Source organism: Fonsecaea multimorphosa (genome assembly GCF_000836435.1).
Source record: "Fonsecaea multimorphosa CBS 102226 unplaced genomic scaffold supercont1.2, whole genome shotgun sequence".
Taxonomy (NCBI): Eukaryota; Fungi; Ascomycota; class Eurotiomycetes; order Chaetothyriales; family Herpotrichiellaceae; genus Fonsecaea; species Fonsecaea multimorphosa.
In genome coordinates this window covers 1,801,430-1,818,859 of record NW_015971636.1, presented here as the reverse complement: position 1 = coordinate 1,818,859, position 17,430 = coordinate 1,801,430, and the positions used below count along the sequence as shown (strand labels likewise).

Here is a 17,430-nt window from a genome sequence, read left to right as displayed (position 1 = left end):
GCAAACGTGCACTGCACTTCGAATTCACTCATGCCGTGGCGTTCTTGATGTTACTCCTCACGTCGTCATTGCCGCCGAACTGCTCAGCATAGTTCCTGCTCACATCCTCGGGTCCTTCGCCGGCGGCACCTTTCTCAAAGTCGCCAGCCTTGGTGGGCCGCCCTGTGCCTTTCTGGATGTCACCGCCCTCTTCCACAGGGATTTCTCTGTTGTCCCCGGCACCGGAGACTTTGCTGCCGTACTCGGCGGTGCTGCCGGGGAATTTGTTGGTTACTGATTGATCGATGCCAGACTCGGTTGCTAGAATGAACAAGGATTTTGATCAGTCGTTGTTGTACGGGAACAATACTATGGTTCGCCTTGTTTCGATTTCGATTTCGATTTCTAAGGGGTGTGTGTACATACTGCTGACACTTCCTCCAGGGACTGTTTTGCCTCCAAAGCCACTGTCTTGGGCACCGTGCTTGGATTTGGCCGACGCGAGATCTCGCTCCGCTTGTTTGGCAATGTCCATAAGGTCTTGACCCTTGTACTGTTCAGACATGATTGGTAGAGATCTTTCTTGTGATTTTATTTCAATGAGATTGTTATTCTGAATAAGATAGATGTCGTGTGACCGTGCTCCTGAATTGTAATATCAGAGTAGAAAAAGTCAAACATCTGCTCATTGTATTTTTGTACCTGAGTTGCCATCGCCTGGTAGTGATGTCATTGGTTGATGTCATGAGGAAGACATTTGAACCAATGAGGACGGAGGCCTAGTCCGATTCTGGCTGCGGTGATCTAGCCTCATTCGGGTTCCAGTTGCGCAAGGCTGAGATTCAAGTTGTGCAAGGCTGAGATCTCAGTTGCCCAAGGACCGAATATTGCTGCTTGTACACAGTGAACTTGAAGGTCTGGCAGACAGATGGCTGGACTCCGGCTGCGGGTAGCAAGCTTTTTACTTCATGTCCCAGAGTCATCGCCGCTGCTGCTCAAGCCTCCTCTCAGTCTGCTGGTACCTACCTAGGTACGTTCTCCAACTAGGCTTGGCCCTTTACTCACTTTCATGTCGCTCTTGCCTCAAGTCGTGAGGCTTGAGCATACCGCATGGCGAGTATGGAAACCGCCGTCACCTCCAAGGTGCGCCAGCACTCTGACAGTAGTCTTCTCTTTCTTCTCTCACATGGTTTCTGTGAGCCGCTCCCCCATCATTCCAGCTTGCATTTCTTCCGATCTCCATTGAAACCAGTGCCACATCCACGCTTTTGTCCTCTCAATCCACCACCGCATAAGATGGTACCTCCTCCTGATCCTGCTTCACTCAGTGCCCGGAGCCGTCATTCTTTAGTCTCTGCTATCCCGCGGCCAAAGTCTGGCACCTCTCGTCTGGCGACGCCCACAAGCGCTCAAGGACACAGAAGGGACTCGGCAGCAGGGACATCCCTCCTGAATATTCCTCGCACACACAGAAAATCATGGCATCCCGAAGAGAGTCTCCCACCTAGCTCGTTCCGAATACCCCAAGCTCAGGTAGCGACGCCCAGTAAAGAGTCCTTACTTCCATACAAGCAACGGTCTCATCATGATCTCTCTGGAACCCAACAGCAACTCTGTATTCGAAACATGTCCACTCAATCTCTGAGTAATCATGATGCCGTTGCAGCTCCGTCTCACCTTAAACAGGCATCCAGCACCACCGCGCTGCCAAAGTCCAAGACTATGGACAGCTTGCTGTCTTCATCCCGCGACACTATCACCAGACGACGCCTTCTCCAACCCCTCGACCCCCCTCTACCACGAACACAGACCTTGGGCAACATCTCATGCTTCGGTCCATCAACCGAGTCGCCTTCTCCAAGAAAGCCAACCTCAATTTCCCTTTCCCCTGCTGGACAGCATCACGATAATGCAAGTCAGCTCAACATTGCCGATGCATTGATGGAAAGCAGAATGTCCGAAAAAGAGATGGACTTGATGATACAAGTTCAAAGAGAGGCGGCAATCAATCGTGCTCGACTTAGAAATGCTTGTCAACACCGAAACCCTCCAGAACGCGCCCCTTCTGTCCAATCACCAAGAAGCACAGTCGACCGAGCGCCCACCCTGAAGCTGGCACTGAATGACGTTGCCAATACACAACGTCTCGAAACCATGAAGAGGACATCATCATCTGGGCGCCTCCTGTTCATCAATTCCACTTTGGCCAACAAGAACTGGCGGGACGGCGACCTACCCACTTCAACAACATTGAGCACCAGCATTGGAAGCGACACGAGCTTGAATCAAAGCCAAGACTCGGACAATGATCCAAGACATGTGAGAGACCACCGGCTGTTGTGTGAAGTTTAGCATGGTAACCATCAGGCAGGTATATGTTGCAGAGGACACATCATACTGGACAGGGCGATATATGTCCCTCTGTGACCGATTTCGTATGAAAGAGCTCAACAGACCACCTCATTCACCCTCGGAATCCACTGAAAAGAAGATTGATCGCGAGTTCGAGAACAGTGAGAAAGTGCGTATGAACAGTGTGCTCAATGAGTTAAAAACGCATTGTAAGACGGGAGAGGCTTTGAAGAGCTTTGAAGACTTCGAAAATATCCTCCTCAAAAAACTGGGAATATCACGCCAGAGCCTGCATCGCGCTGGAAGCCTCGCATTTGCAGGGAAAGATGTGGAGAGGAAATTCTCCGAGTCGAACGGCTTCAAGCCTTTTTTGTTGAACACGTCAACCTCTCCTGGAAATGCCTCGACGCCAACCAGTAGAATATCGAGCGTCAATGCTGAGGCCGTGGTTACCGAGCCTTCCAAGGCCTTCTACGGCGACGGCACCATGGCGAAAAGCAAGACCACCGGCAACCTCGCGTCTCTCATTCCCCTCATACCTAAGAGGCAGTATGTTATTGCTAACAATTCTCTGCCAAAGTCGAATACTGTCCAGCTCGCTTCGCACGGGCGTAAAACATCCTACTTCGACTGTTCCCCCGAAACTCGAGCAAAGGCTATGAAAGAACGTGAGGAACGCGCCTCTCGCAGAGCAGCTGAGACGCATCGACGCGCGAACTCGCAGCTTCCAGCTGTTGGCGTAGTCAAGAGTCGCGGGCAGAGCATGGTCCCAGCATCATCCTCCAAGACTGTGAAAGTCTCAGGGTCGGTCCCAACACAACTCAATACTTCCTGCCTCAAAGTGGAGCCCGAGGAAGCAGTGACAGATTCCCTGAGTGTTGCCATGCTCGAGAGTGGACATGTGCGCCCACCGCCAAGTCCTGTGAGGCAGGCGTTGCCGTCACGAGTGGAGCTGGTCGAGGTACCTGGAGGTGGGAAGGAGAAGGTTGTCAAATCACGGCGTAAGACCGAGAGACAGATCAGTGGGGAAAGGGTCAAGACATTGTTTGGAGCCGGAATGCGAGAGGTCAAGAAGATGGGACGTCGAGTTAGTGGGATGAGCTGGCCCGGAAGTAGCGAGGAGTTGATATCGCCAAGGAGTGGGAGTAAGTGAGGAGTAGGAATGTGTTTGGCGAAGGGTGTCATGCAATGGGGGATGTTCACATGAAGAGAATAGCGGTTAGAACAACTTGTTAGACATTTGACTGCCGAGCGCCAGAATTATGCTGGTATCCAATGGATTTCCACCTGCACTTGCCTGTCGCCATTTCCGTCATCAGCAAAAAGATCAACCTTTTCAAACCTCTTTGGAACACTGTGTGCGTAAAATATGGTGCGGTTATGATATGCGAGCACATTGACCCCACTCTCGTTGGGAGTGTAAGAAAAGATCCCCTGCACCTTGGCTGAGTTTGTACATTCGAATTTCTGGGACGCAGGGTTGACCAGGCAGGGAGAGTATGAGGACGAGAGGGAGAAGAGGGATTGGTGGCCCGGATCGACCACGTCGTGTTGGGCGCGGAAGGTCGCGCAGGTTCCCGAGATATACCATTGGCCTTGGCGGATTAGACAGCCTTTTTTGAGAGATGCAGAATCTGAAAGCGAAATAGGGGACGGAGCGAGGAGAGGATCTTCGGCCGGTGCTGCATTGGATGTGGAGTCTGGGAGGATGTGGATTTCTAGGTGGCCTCGGCCGGTGAATGGGGCGGATGTGCTTGTTGGCGCTGACGTGGGGTTGCGGCCGACGGTGGTTGTCTTGGTAGGAGAAGGAGGAGGCTCGGGCGACTTTGGGAGGTATTTGATCCCTCGTCTGGGGCAGTTGGAGAGCGCTCCGTCGGGCGGCACGGGCACGAAGTGTTTGCGCACGGTGCTCGTGTTCAGGAATGGCGAGCCGTAGGGCTCCTCCGGGATGGACATGGGGGGAGTTTCGATTTCGGATCCAGCTCCAGCTCCAGCCCCAGCGGAAGTCCGTCTTGGACGAGTATAAGAGGTGTGTGACTGTCTCAGCGAACCCATCACGGCGAAATGATACCACACCTCATCCAATTCGCCGCGGTGGTTGCACCGGAATGTCACGGGGTGGCCGTGCGGAGAGGCCTGGACGGCCGTTTCTAGGTCCTGCAGGGAATAGCGCTTGTGGGACGAAGGGAGGATTCCCGCGTCCGCGAGAACAGTGTACGTGTCGAGCGTCTTGAAGAGGGAGGTCGCGTGGATGAAGTAGTCCAGCACGTCCAGGTGGCGATGCCGGCTTGTTGAGGGGCTCGAGTAGCAGTACGGCTCGAGGGTCGAGATGCATGTGCCGTGCTTGTTCCACTCGTGCGCCCAGAGGTGCTCGTGGTCGCCGTCCAGGGAGAGCCAGTACGTCTCCATGAAGGAGAGCAGTCCGTCGATCATCTCCGAGTGCGTTCCATGATGGCTCTGGGCCGAGTCCTCCTCGTGGTCCTCCTCGAGGGCGTGGCGGAGAACGGCCCGGATATCCGAGTGCGAGCGCGAAGAATCGCAAAACGCTTCAAACCCTCCAGTACAGAGATCCGGCCACAGGCCGTGGATGGTCCACGAGTTGTTGGGCCCGATGGGTGGTGCCGTGTCCCAGAATTGGGTCTGCAGGAAGTGTCCGGACGGGTGGTTGACGCAGCATGTGTTGATGTCGTCTTGTGGCGGTGATGAAGGGCATGACAGTGATGGTGGGTTAGGGCAGAGAGGGGGTTTTATATTTGAGGATGATGGTGTGTACTCATTGCTGATGGTGCCGATGGTGCCGATGGTTGTTGTGAGTGGGGTGGGCAATAGAAACGAGGGCAGAAGGGGCAGTTGGGATATGATTTGGTAGAGAGAGGACATTGTCGAAAGTGTGGTAGACGTCAATTAGGAATAAGTGGGGGAGGGCAGATACTTTCTTGATATAGATATAAAAAGCCCCCGTTGATATTGAAGGAGTGTCAGATCTGAGTACGAGGACACCTAGGTAGGTAGGTAGGTAGCGAGGGTAGGTATATTTCAGGGATGAAGTTGGGGAGCGCGAACCACGGGTCCTCGCGTTACCCCTGGATATGACGTCAGCGAGGCTGAGGCGGGTCACGAGGCTGCAAGTTATCACGAGGCTGACGACCCGATGCTTATCGTCCCTCACAACACTTCATCCTGCGGGTACTTTGTTCCTCCTTGCTTTCTGATCTCGTCCATAATCTCCATCACCCGGATCGTCTCCTTCCAAGGCATGATGGCACTCTCTTTGCGGCCCGCGGCGATATCGAGGGCGGTGTTGTCGGCCTCATAGAAGAACCCGCGGCCGACCCGGGGATAGTCGTAGTGCTTGCTTTCAAAGTCATTCTTGGTGTCCTCTTTCCGTCGATAGACTGTAAAGGACAAAGGGTGCGATGGTGCCGCGCCATGCACGTCGATGTACCCGTCTGTGCCTTGGATACGGCAAACCACATCGCCGCCGATCCCACCTGACATGGTGGTGGAACTGACGATGCCCTGCCTTGCCGTCGACGGATACTGTACTAGAATGCTCGAAGTGACTTCAACTCCATGCAGATGGCTTTGCGTTGCAAGGATCGTCGGTCTCTCAGAGTTTTCGGGGGTGGTGGGATCCAGCGCCAGGAAGGCCCATGTTAGAGGGTAGATGCCCGTATCTAGCAGCGTTCCGGCACCAAGCTTGGGGTCTTTATACCGTGAGGTGTCTGGCAAGCTAGGGATGTGAACCAGCAGGCTGAAGTCAGAGGACATGCGAAAGACATCCCCGATGACTTGCTCTTCAAAGAGTAGCTTCCTCAATTCGGCCACCAGAGGTCGGTGCCGTAGCCACATTGCCTCGTGGACGTAGACGCCTTTCTTCTTGGCGGCATCAAGCACCTCTCGCGCTTCACGGGCGTTGATGGTGAACGACTTCTCGCACAGGACATTCTTACCCGCGGCAATGGCATCGAGACAGTTGCCCTTGTGAAATGAGTGCGGTGTCCCGATATAGACGCAATCTACGTCCGGATCGGAGTAGACCTCGTCATACGAAGCATAGATGGTCGGGGTTGCGTTTGGGCAATGTTTTGCGGCAAAGTCTTTGCCCTTTTGCATCGACGAGGATCCGATGCATTGGATGACGTGTCTCGCTTTGGCATCTGGTCGGTCGAGAACCAAATCTTCGACGAACCAAGAAGATATGAGGCCGGTGGCTGTGAGTCGCTGTCAGTAGAGGGTGACTACCTAGGGTATGTATGGAGCATGCAAAGTGGCGGTGACATACATACTATTCCCCACCTGCAGGTTGGCATCTCGGCAGCCATGATGGATCTGCACATATATAATGACCGGGAACGGGTCCTTGGGTCAGTGAAGATACGAAGCCACCATGATTCATTTTGGCTGCGTTGGATGGCGGGGCACTCGAGGGCGGAAGCGGTTTCCGCAGGGGGTGAATGAGCATTCGGTTTACCGTTTGGGGTATAGACAAGGCTGACGAGGCTGGCGAGGCTTCGTCTCCAGCCCTCCACATTCCCGCCAAACAACCTGGCACCCACCCTCTCATCTCCACTTGTTGCTCTTCTTCTCGCTTTTCTCGAAGAATACTGACCACCATGCACATTGCACTGTTTCTTAATCACGATACCAAGTAGAGAAGTCAAGCCGCCCATCCCCGTACACGAAATTCGCCGAGTCTTCGCTTGCCGACATCGAGATTGATCCCGACACCCGAACCCCAGTCGCCTTCATCACACTTCCTCTCAAACGGCTATCATTCGCATCTATCAGCACTCGGCCTGCCTTGTTACTGCATCTCCAACCTACAACGCCGCTCCCCTAAAACAAACGCTCGATAACCCTCCTTATCGTCCTGGTTAGTTCAATCCCACCTCCGCGGCCCTCACAGTTTCTCTCCATATCCGCAGCCATGGGCCGCTTCACGACCATGATCCTTTCCTGCCTCCACAACCTCCTCATCCAACTCCCGCAGAACGGCTACCACAACATCTCGCGCGTGGTGCAGCCCCAGATGCGAAACATATCTGAGAGTTTCACCGTCGCGAACTCTACTGCACGGCGCGGTGCTGCCGCCCGCAAGGGGAATGGAATAGAGATGCAGTCGATGGCGCCCAAGGCCTCGAGGGAGGCGCCCACGAAGCAGGGTGCGGTCGTTGAAGGTACTCAAGTCCGATAAAACATGGCAGATTCGACGAAAAGAAATACCGGGACTATGGGGAAAATCATTTACAAGAGATTGGATGTGAGGGAGATCATGAGAGTCTACGCAAGCGACGCCTACAGAGACGAACATGGCCTGCTGCTTCAACCATTGCTTCACTTAACATCATCTGTGCGGGGATCCATCTCACCCGAACGGATATCTTTGGAGACCATATCGCTGGGTATTGGGTCCTGGAAGCATTCCTCTCCAGTCAGTGGCCGTGTGCTGGTTTCCTAGCGCAATCCTGCCACCAGCAACTCCTCGGGATACTGTTCGCCTGGTCTTCCTGACCGGCCAGCGGAGGTAACACATTCCCGGACTCCTCGTTATGGAAATTCTGGTTGCGGCGGGGCTAAGGGATATCCCAAGAACCATTATCCTTTGCGACCAAGGTGACGGTCGACAAATGGACCCCTCTTGTTTCCACCAAGTGCTTGTCGCGCTTGCTCGGAGCCCCTTCCTGCCCTACTCTCTATGTCCGTTGGGCATAGCATGCGTTGAGAAGTACAGACGAATTTACCAGAGAATGCACGCTCTGCTCCTCTTTACCCTTTTCCGCCGCACCCTGCAATGGGACAGTACGACACCGAGTGGCTTGTACGACGTTGGAAGGAACGGGACTCTACAGAAGTGGAAGATGGATGTGCAAGAGGATCGTGTCCCCGCGGGGGAGAAGACGCAGCCGGACAGGCAGGAACGAACGAACGAACGAACGAAAGTAGAGCCCACGCACGTTCCCTTACCTCGTCGAGGGGGTGCCGTCTTGTGCTCTAAAACAGGACATTCTATGTCCTATTAATACCTACTCGTAAACCTAGAGAGGTATAAGAGGAAGACCACCCCAAAGGTCTTGGAATCCTTGTCATCTGGACTGAACTAGACTGAAACTAATTTGATCCGAGCGTTCGGTACTGCGGTTGCTCTATATCGCGTTGTATTTCACCATGGTGTCTTTGATGCATTCTACTGTGTTTTTTGGCGCTCGTAGTTTTCACATGGGGAGGTCCCTCAAGTCAGGCTCTCAAAACCATTCTACCTCGTAGAGAGCCAAGTTTTAGTTTCACTCCATCTGGGACTTGATTCCATTTTGACTCATCCAGTCGAGTTGACTCCTCTCGCTCTGTTCAAGCTCCGCTCCTCGACCCAGGGCAGCTTCGACATCTTGTCAATTCCTGCTATCCGAGGAACTAACTACTCAAGTTTGCGTGCTGCAAAACGTCTCTTCAGCCCTCATTGTTAATGTCATGTTGTCCATTCCCCCTTGATCTTGTCTCAGCACTCCTGACAATGTTCCCTCTCTCCGACTCAGACAAGATCATGGCCAGCCCAGCCCAGCCCTCATACATTCGCACAATCCCCATCTCCCCGTCGTCAATGGTATGGCTTGGCGCAACAAGTCACCCTCAAGCACTTGCCTTCTGACCATGAACCCAGTTGACCATCAACCCCGAATATGTCGTCTCCCCTGATGATACATCTGAGCCACCGTCTTTGGTTCCGAGTCTTCGGTGCGATACCCCGATTCGTTGCTCACCATGCTCTCCCGAAATCTCTCGCGTCTCCCTTCCCGTCCGAAATCGCTCTCATAACTATGATGTTCTGATTCGCTTGATCTTGCGCTTGCTCCTCTGAGGTCCCGGGTGCCAGGTCGAAGGTGAAGGACACGTGCCACACCTGTGTAAACTTGTTCTTCGTCATACTCGTCTTGCCGCCGCTGTCTCTCCCCGTTGTCGTTGGCTTCGAATCCCGAGTAGGACTGAAAGGAGTTGGGCTCTGGTGGACTTCTCGGCTGTCCACCACGGATGATTCGTTCAATGTCTGTTTCAATCTCGCTGTAGGGTAGTCCACTTGAGGAGTTCAATATATCCAATGCACATATGCTTCTGCGGTAAGCTTCACGATCGCTGCTGGCGACGCTGTGATCCGATTGATTTTCATCTGGGACTCGCTCCGTCTGGAGAGTACTGGCCGGAGATGAGACTTCGGTGATTTTGCTTAGCACACGCCGGGCAGCGGTTTGTCCCATGATTCCTTCCTTGAGATAATCCGACGTGATCTGGGCGGCGAGAGGGCTCTCAATGGATGGAGCAATTTCGGCAACTCGAGCCGCTGGAAGATATGGCCTCGGATGGGCTGGTGGGTAAGGAAGCGACTTGTCGCTGTCAATGGGAGATGCATTTAGAACGCCATGTCGCTGTGTTGCACCGAGTGAGTCGGAGCGCTGCCTAGTCGTTGGTGCTGTCAAGAGGGGCTCCTTCGGACGTTGAGAGCTGTCAATTGGTGTGTTCGGCGTCGTCAGTGCTCGTGGATTTGTATGCGCCTGCAGAGAAGGTCGGTGGCGAAGTGCGGTCCGGTCGACGGCGGTGGCCACCTCCTTGGACGAGAACCTCGAATCTGATGAGGGAAGTCCGATCATGCTATGGCTTGTGGGGATGCCCTTCCTGTATTTTTCTTTGTCTCTCTCCATTCCGAAGAATCTCAAAGCTTTGGAGGTGTTGCTGTTCTTAGCAGCCACTGGGATTGAGTCGGTCGACGCGTGTAGCATGGCGTGAGCTTGGGACATGACATTTTTGACGTCCTCTCGTCGCGCGAAAACCTCCTCGCGGGCACTACCCAGCTTTTGACGAAGGTTCAATATCTCGGCGTCGCGTTGATCGATTTCCAGGGTGTGGCTCGTTTGCAAGCTAATCATGGCCCCTCGCAGCTCTTCGTATCTTCGAGCCATCTTCTCCGATTCTGAACGCGCCTGTTGGTCCTCGGCCAATGCGGCTCGACATTCCTGTAGCTGTTTGCTCAGATCATTGTTTTGTTGCACAAGAAGCAATACTTCGTGATCCTTTTCCTGTATGAGTCTGATTGCTTTCCCGTACTTGTCCACGGTTGCGTCAAGGCTTTTGGTTTGATCTCTGATCATGGCTCCCTGACCATGCAATACCTTGCGATATTCTCCAATGAGGCTGCGCGCTTCGCGTAAATCTCCAACGTATTTATCCAGGGTGTCCTCAGCGACGCGAACGTAATCGACAGACCCGTGGGGCTCATTGCGTGTGTAGTCGTCTATGATTCGAAGAACTTGTACAGTCCTAGGCTCGCGGATGGTATCGACCCAACTAGGGATGTTGTTTTGGATGAACGTACCCAGAAGGCGGGTGACTTCGTGAACGGTATTTCGAAGTTCTGAGATTCGGCGGTCTTTGTCTTCAATCTTCTTGTCTTTCACCGCCATCTTCTGCAAAGCTTCTTCTACCTGTCCTTCGAGCTCATTTAGTTGTTCATGAGAGGCCTTGGTATCACGCTCAGCAAGCGACTCCGCGGACTCGACGATTTTGCGATACTCGGCAGTGATCATGCGCAGTTGATCGGAGAAGGATTTGAGTGCCTGAGCAATGTTAGTGCTAGGGGAATCTCCGAAGATCGCACCTCTCACGCTACTCAGGTTTACTTGGCTGACGCTTGACTCGAGCTTCAAGTCGCATGCCTCGTTGAGCAGACTCGTCATCTGCTGTAGATGATTGCGCATAGCGGGAAGCCAATGCTGGGATATGGTCACATGGTCGCATTCGGGCAGTTTATCCAGCAACTCCTCGATGGTCATTGCAGTGAATGGCTGCGTGATGTGTGCATCTGCAGGGACGCGGCTGCCGATGGTGTAAGAAGGCATGGTGCTATGAGCAGATCGATCGTGCTTTCTCAAAGGGGTGGTCAGATTTCGCAGAGCTTCCATTGTCCCGTCATCGTCATCGGTAGACGCGGAGGTTGAGAGTGTTGGCACAGAACTTATGATGGAATCATCAGTGGTCCTGCGAAGCAATCGCAGAGACGGCGGGGGTGATATGGGGTTTGTTTGCGGGAAACCTTGGCTTGCTAACAGCAGTGAACCGGGCAACTCTGCCGCTGTTGGTGAATACGGTGATGTCGGGCTCGCTGGCGCCTCCGGCAGGGGAACGCCCGGTGTTGTGGGTGCGGCAGGGTTGTAACGCATCGCAATCGGGGAAGAACCGCCCTTGATATCAACGCCTAGGAGTGAATGCTTACGTCGGTCAGTGGGAGTCTTTGGAGTCAAGAGGCCTCCGAAGCCCAAGCTGGACGTTGCTGAAGCCAGGCCTGGTGACAAAGTGGCAGCTTCAAAACCACCCGATATCTGAAGGGGAGGAGGTCGACGACGAAGTTTGGACCCAATCTTAGTATCCATCTTTTCCTGCATCTGATTTCCAACTGCGAGTTCAGGACATACGAGTCCTCCAAGACCTCCATTGGCAACCACTTTCGTGCCATGAGCCTGTGTCTTTGAGCCAAAAATGGATGCCATTAATGTAATTGAAGCACAGGAAGGCGGAGGAAGATCAGACTGGGAAGAAGAAAAAGCGTGTCTCTTTTGAACCTTACTATACACGTTGGTGCTTGGAGTTTTCCCACGCATGCACCAGGCAGAGGGACACCATTCTCCACGGCATACTGGGCAGGGGGTTGAAGCATAGACAGTTCCATTGAGAGAGCTTCGGTGAGCTTATCCAGAAAAACACAAGAACAAGCCAATCATGAAGTCCAGTTGATGGTTCGAAAGCCACAAGAGGGGAGATGCGATTGTACTACCAGCCCCAGAGTCACCTTGTCGGCCGCAAAGAGGCGCTTAAACCAGGCCATCACGAGGCCGGCACAGGACCCATGTCTCCATTGTCCAGCTCGACGCAGGTGTCATGGTGAGACGACCAGTGGCCGGGCCGAGGATAGAGAGTCGGTCAATGCAGAAGCATTTGAGCATCGAGAAAGAGGTGGAGGCGGTTGATGTGAGTGGCAGAAGCAGAGGAGAATCGAAGGAAATTGAACGAAACGAAGAGCAAAACTTGAAGCAAGACGCTGCTCTTCCGAAACAGGACTAGTGGCTTTGGGCGACCAAGCATCCATTTTGCCGCCTCGACGACAATCCCACAACGTTTTGCTGCTCAAGAAACTCATCAAATTCCCCCAAAAGTAGACATGGATCCTGCGGAATCATTGAGCAGATCACCCAAGAGGCTCAAAATGGATCCTGCGCAGTCACCATCAGATCCGAGGCCTCGCAAAAACAATACATCGAAAAGCAAGTATCGGGCTAATAAGGCCCAGGATTCGCGGGCTAAGTCTCGCCAGCCTGTCGCCATCAGTGCGTCTGGAATCCACAGCGACGACGTTGGGATTTTTGTCACCTGTGACAAAGGTCAGGAGAGAAAATGCTTGCAAGAGCTATCTGACTTGTTAGATGAGGTGGGTAAAGCAAAAGGTTTGACTGCCATGTATGACCAGCTAAATATGTCACCAGTTATTTGCCGCTGACTCGAGTGGTCAATTCGAGGAGCCAATCTCGGACGTCCAGCAAGACAAGGATGACGCAGAGGTCGACGTCGAGGCTGATATACTTGCCGAGTTGGACTCATTGAGATCCAAGGGCGGAGCCCAAAACGGCTCGTCACCGAAGTTCTCCCTGATAACGCTTGACATACCGTGCGTCTCCTTTGTGCGGTTCCCGAGAAACACCCCACTTGATCCCGTCGAGATAGTCCGCAAATTATGCCTTTCGGCCTCAAGCCAGGAAGCTGGACCGCGAAGTCGCTACATCAAGAGACTCACGCCAGTCACCTTGATCCGGAAGACCTTGAATGACGGCCTGCAGTCCCTTTGTGACCAGGTGCTTCCCAGACACTTTCTGATCGACGACGACGACAAGTCAAGTTCGAGGCGCGAGGACGGGCATAGGCAGCAGCCATGCAAATTCGCCATCCGCCCAACGATCCGCAACAACAACAAAATTGATCGAGACCAAGTCATTCGGGTGGTCGCTGATGAGATCGCCAACCTGGGCCGGGGAAAGCACACTGTAGACTTGAAAGGTTACGACAAGTTCGTTCTCGTCGACGTGTATCGAAATGTGATCGGCATGAGTGTTGTCGGGAGCGAATATCAGACATTCAAGAGGTTCAATTTGGCCGAAATCCATGCAAGCCACTTTGACGACGCTGTTGAGAAGAGCACGAACGACGAAAGTTGACCAAATCGCAAGATGTGTATGTCCTGAGTGCGGGTCAAATGACACTCAGAATCATTCTAATCCGAGGTCATTTCTCCTCGCTGCTGACGCTTCGTATCTTGTTTGCGACACGCTTCCAGAGGCGAAGGGACGTCTCGGCGCTTCCGTACTGCTCAGCGTCCTTCACTGTCCCCCTTGCCAGCCAATATCCGGGGCCCTGTTGCTCTATCACGTTATCGCACCCTCTCAGTGTGCCTCGAGCGAGCCAGAAGCCTTGCCAATTCCCGCGAGCTGGTCTCTTATTTGCAATCTGCACTAGTGGCGCTGGCCGGGAATACTGTTCCAACCACCATTTCCGATAGGCGTCGCTGAATCTGATCTGAGGCCCTGAGGGCGTCTGGGAGTCGGCGCTAGACGTGGACTCATAGGGTATCGCGATCAGTGGTTCAGAGGCCGAAGAGGAATGATCGGCAGCAGTGGTGCTGGTGCGACTCGACAGCGAGACTGGACTGCTGTGAGGAGGAGGCAGGGGCGCTTTCCTGGGCATCGTGTATGCGTCTGTATGTTCGAAATCGACCAAGAGGCCTTGTGCGTCATGTCGACCGTATCTTTGGGAAATTACTGGACTGGACGGCCATTCGTCCTGCGTCTCGACGTGGCGAGCGAACCCGTCTGATCTAGTGTCGGGAGATCCTGGAGATGACCTGTGGTCTTTTGGAAAGCCGCCGAGGCCGTCTGCGCTTGTGGTATGATTCATCACGGAAAACCTGGGAAAGATTTCCTGTGCTGGGAATCAGACAAGAATGAATCAACTCGAGGTCCCAGGGTCGGCGACAGGGAACTAGAGACACTTTTGTCTCTAACACGAAATTAAGACCAGAGACTGCAAGAATCAGGTTCAAAGTGACCATTCACGGCCAACCAGTCATAGAACCGTTAGCCGGGATGTGAATGTTACTCTTCCGCATTCAAGCAAACGAGTCCTTTGTGAACACATGCCGGAGGTGAATGCAGCGGAATTGGGAACATCGTCACTGTCACTCGAGGTAAAATGTTGGTAAGAAGTGGACAAGTGAAGCGCACAAGTGAAGCGCACAAGGCTGTACCTCAGCCTTGTCTCTCGAAAGGTTTCTCCTGTCGCCTGCTCGTCCAGGTCAGTACCTAGTACCTAGGTACACTTGGATGAGTCTCAAGCTTTACAGCAGACTACTACAGAACAGATGCTGATCTCTACCCCCATGTTGTCCACATTGATTCAGACAACAAGTCGAACTGAAGCTCATATTGCATTCATTGGGACGACTCTCGAGAAGTCAGTTGAGTCGAGGATGGCTTACTATCCACAACCGTTGCCCCTGCCGTCACACATCCCCCAGGATAGTGGTCACCTGCTCAATTATTGCTGATACTTGGTTCGCCGTGCTCGGGGAAAGGACCTTTCAGTGGGTGATGACTCTTTTTTATCTCCATGTGTGATGATCCAGCAACAAAGTGGGCCTATCAAACCCCGTCAGCCCTCCAGTGCTCGTCACTGATTCCATCCAAAGCAGCTTCACACAGCCTCTCCGACTCCCTCTGGCATGATTCCGTGCTTGACACCAACCACTACCAATAATAATACATGCACAGCGCCCCGATCAACTTCCCCGGCTTCGGACATGTGAGTGGCGTCTTTGGCATTTCACGATCGTGAGCATCGCACGGCACCGTGTCGATGTGTTCTGGACAACAGAACGTCCCCGCCAGACCCGCCAAGATGTGTGCCTCTTCTCCCTTGTACCCGGTCGGACAGCAGGTGGCGCCTTGAGTCGAGATCGGAGTGATGACGCTCCATTCGTAGCCCTCGTCGCAGGTGCCGTTTTCCCTGGCTTCCGGGGCGCGAGGCAGAGTGTCGGTTTGGCGTGCACTGAAGTCGGTCAAGAATCGGGCTCTTGTGGATGGGAAAATACAGAGGAGCAGGAGAAAGAAGGTGGCGATGGATAATGGGGATTTTAGGGCGTAAAGGCCTCTGAGCATCGTGTGGTTTTGCGAATCTGATTCTCGAGCTTATCTTTGTGTGAGATTTCGCGTCGCGGCAGGGGTACACTAAAGACGAGGAAGAGGAAGAGGTTGGAGAGTCAAGAAGAGGTGATCTCTGAATTTTGGCGAGATAGTGACTTGAATTTTGCCCTCGTTAAGACGCCGATTCCGTTTTGCGTGGGTGACTCTGGTTAGTAGTGAAGAGTCACACAGTGTTGTTCATTCTTGGATGATCGTCAGTGACACCCACTGGCAATATGTCGCAGACTTTCAAAGACAAAAAGCCCCCTCGAACAAAAGGGAAAGGACATGTGTTTTGTTTTTGAACCCTGTTTGCTACTGTGTAATATCAAAGAGTACTGTAGTACAGAAAATGAATTCAACATGAGATGCCCCTTGCCTGTGCCTTTCAAAGCCTTCATTTCCGACTTGCTTTTCGTCCCTGCCCTACCCAAACCCTTTCGAAGATCCCGAAACCAGAAGCTGCTTGCGCTCCCTTCAAGTTGTTCGGATGACCCAAGAATGAAAGTCTCGTCAATTTCAATTCGGCAGGCGCAGCCATGGCACCTGGTCCGGCGTGTACTTGTAAGCCCGAAAGACGGCATTTGCGGGATAATCGAAACCGATCTCGTCCAGCTCGGGCGCGTTCAGTTGCTTGTAGTCTGCGAAATGCGGGTTGATGTACTCGAAGCAGATCTCGCCTTGGGGAGTCACCTCGAACATGCGCCCAGAGACGGCCTCGGTGATCAGCGTGTTGCCGTTGCGCAGGCGCTGCGCGCCGCCCATGAACGGGCTGAAGAAGGCGCCGGGGAGGGATCGGTCGCGGTACTCCCACACGATCTTCTTGGTGGAGCGGTCGACTTGGATGACCCGCGAATAGGTGGCGCTCTGGTGGTGGCGGAAGGTGCCGTTGTCGAAGATCAGGATGCTGGAGGTCCCGTCTTCGGACAGCAGCTCGCTGGCACAGTGTTGTTGCGCTACTACGCTGCTGTCGAGATGCCATATCACCTCGCCTGTCTCGCGGGATATGATGACGACCGCAGACACGCTGCGCAGCGACGCTAGGATGTTGCCGTCTTGCAGCTGCTGCACGCTGTTGATCAAGGGCCAGTGCTCGCGCGCGAAGTGCGGGTGGAGGGGGAATTTCGCCGGGTCGAGGTGGTCGATGGCGCGCCAGTGGAAGAGCACTTTGCCGTCGTCTGTAGGATCCACGAGCTTGATGCAGTCGGCGTATACGTGTCCATCTGGTGCCTCGGACCCAGGGATGCCGCCAGGTACTGTCGCGGCTTGTTCTGCACTGAGAGCTTCCAACGTCGTGTACAGGATCTGGCCGTTGTCCAGGTGGTGCTGGTCATGGTGGGCCAGAGGATCTCGATATTCAGACACGACTTTGCCGTCGGGGTCGACTTGCATCATGACGCCGCCGCGGTACTTCTGCCACATGGGGAACAGCCTCGGTCCATCCGGGTGGACGCCGTTGTAGGCGAGATTGCCATTGGGGAGGATGCGGGCGTGACGGCCAGGACGGTAGGGCAGGTTCCAGCGGTGGACTTCCATCCCGTCATTGGCGATCAGTCGGACTGTGCCTGGGCTGGTCAGATGAGCGTACAGAAGGTAGCCTGGGGAGGCAAGGTCATGGTCGACGCCGCGAAGACCGACTCCACGGCGCACAAGGGTGTTTTGCTCCATGACTCAAGTGGGTGGTGGATGGGCTGGTTTGGGATTTGTAGATGTCGTGTCGGGAGAATGCAAATTGGGTGAACTGAAAGCCAGAACATTGTTGGACATCTTTGGGTATATATACCACATGCGGCCCGCGCGAGCAAGGTGCAGATCTTTCAGCACCACGGTG

At 53.7% G+C, this 17,430-nt stretch overlaps 9 protein-coding genes across 9 annotated transcripts; 3 read left to right on the top strand and 6 right to left on the bottom strand.

The window, feature by feature from the left end:
• Positions 1–28: 28 nt before the first annotated feature.
• Positions 29–544, bottom strand: Z520_01603 (uncharacterized protein; the record flags this gene model as incomplete). Its single annotated transcript, XM_016772119.1, has 2 exons — positions 29–300; positions 406–544. 2 exons carry the CDS (start codon positions 542–544, stop codon positions 29–31), a joined length of 411 nt encoding a protein of 136 aa, XP_016637258.1.
• A 1,061-nt stretch (positions 545–1,605) lies between these two features.
• On the top strand, positions 1,606–3,484 carry Z520_01602 (uncharacterized protein; the record flags this gene model as incomplete). Its single annotated transcript, XM_016772118.1, has 2 exons — positions 1,606–2,298; positions 2,351–3,484. 2 exons carry the CDS (start codon positions 1,606–1,608, stop codon positions 3,482–3,484), a joined length of 1,827 nt encoding a protein of 608 aa, XP_016637257.1.
• A 107-nt stretch (positions 3,485–3,591) lies between these two features.
• On the bottom strand, positions 3,592–5,211 carry Z520_01601 (uncharacterized protein; the record flags this gene model as incomplete). Its single annotated transcript, XM_016772117.1, has 1 exon — positions 3,592–5,211. The coding sequence occupies one exon, from the start codon at positions 5,209–5,211 to the stop codon at positions 3,592–3,594; it is 1,620 nt and encodes a 539-aa protein (XP_016637256.1).
• A 285-nt stretch (positions 5,212–5,496) lies between these two features.
• On the bottom strand, positions 5,497–6,656 carry Z520_01600 (uncharacterized protein; the record flags this gene model as incomplete). The annotated part of the gene is made up of 2 exons (XM_016772116.1): positions 5,497–6,545; positions 6,617–6,656. The coding sequence occupies 2 exons, from the start codon at positions 6,654–6,656 to the stop codon at positions 5,497–5,499; spliced, it is 1,089 nt and encodes a 362-aa protein (XP_016637255.1).
• Positions 6,657–7,261: 605 nt separating this feature from the next.
• Positions 7,262–7,528, top strand: Z520_01599 (uncharacterized protein; the record flags this gene model as incomplete). Its single annotated transcript, XM_016772115.1, has 1 exon — positions 7,262–7,528. One exon carries the CDS (start codon positions 7,262–7,264, stop codon positions 7,526–7,528), a length of 267 nt encoding a protein of 88 aa, XP_016637254.1.
• A 1,468-nt stretch (positions 7,529–8,996) lies between these two features.
• On the bottom strand, positions 8,997–11,747 carry Z520_01598 (uncharacterized protein; the record flags this gene model as incomplete). Its single annotated transcript, XM_016772114.1, has 1 exon — positions 8,997–11,747. The coding sequence occupies one exon, from the start codon at positions 11,745–11,747 to the stop codon at positions 8,997–8,999; it is 2,751 nt and encodes a 916-aa protein (XP_016637253.1).
• Positions 11,748–12,532: 785 nt separating this feature from the next.
• Positions 12,533–13,580, top strand: Z520_01597 (uncharacterized protein; the record flags this gene model as incomplete). The annotated part of the gene is made up of 2 exons (XM_016772113.1): positions 12,533–12,799; positions 12,855–13,580. The coding sequence occupies 2 exons, from the start codon at positions 12,533–12,535 to the stop codon at positions 13,578–13,580; spliced, it is 993 nt and encodes a 330-aa protein (XP_016637252.1).
• Positions 13,581–13,647: 67 nt separating this feature from the next.
• On the bottom strand, positions 13,648–14,316 carry Z520_01596 (uncharacterized protein; the record flags this gene model as incomplete). Its single annotated transcript, XM_016772112.1, has 1 exon — positions 13,648–14,316. One exon carries the CDS (start codon positions 14,314–14,316, stop codon positions 13,648–13,650), a length of 669 nt encoding a protein of 222 aa, XP_016637251.1.
• A 1,802-nt stretch (positions 14,317–16,118) lies between these two features.
• On the bottom strand, positions 16,119–17,267 carry Z520_01595 (uncharacterized protein; the record flags this gene model as incomplete). The annotated part of the gene is made up of 1 exon (XM_016772111.1): positions 16,119–17,267. One exon carries the CDS (start codon positions 17,265–17,267, stop codon positions 16,119–16,121), a length of 1,149 nt encoding a protein of 382 aa, XP_016637250.1.
• Positions 17,268–17,430: the final 163 nt, after the last annotated feature.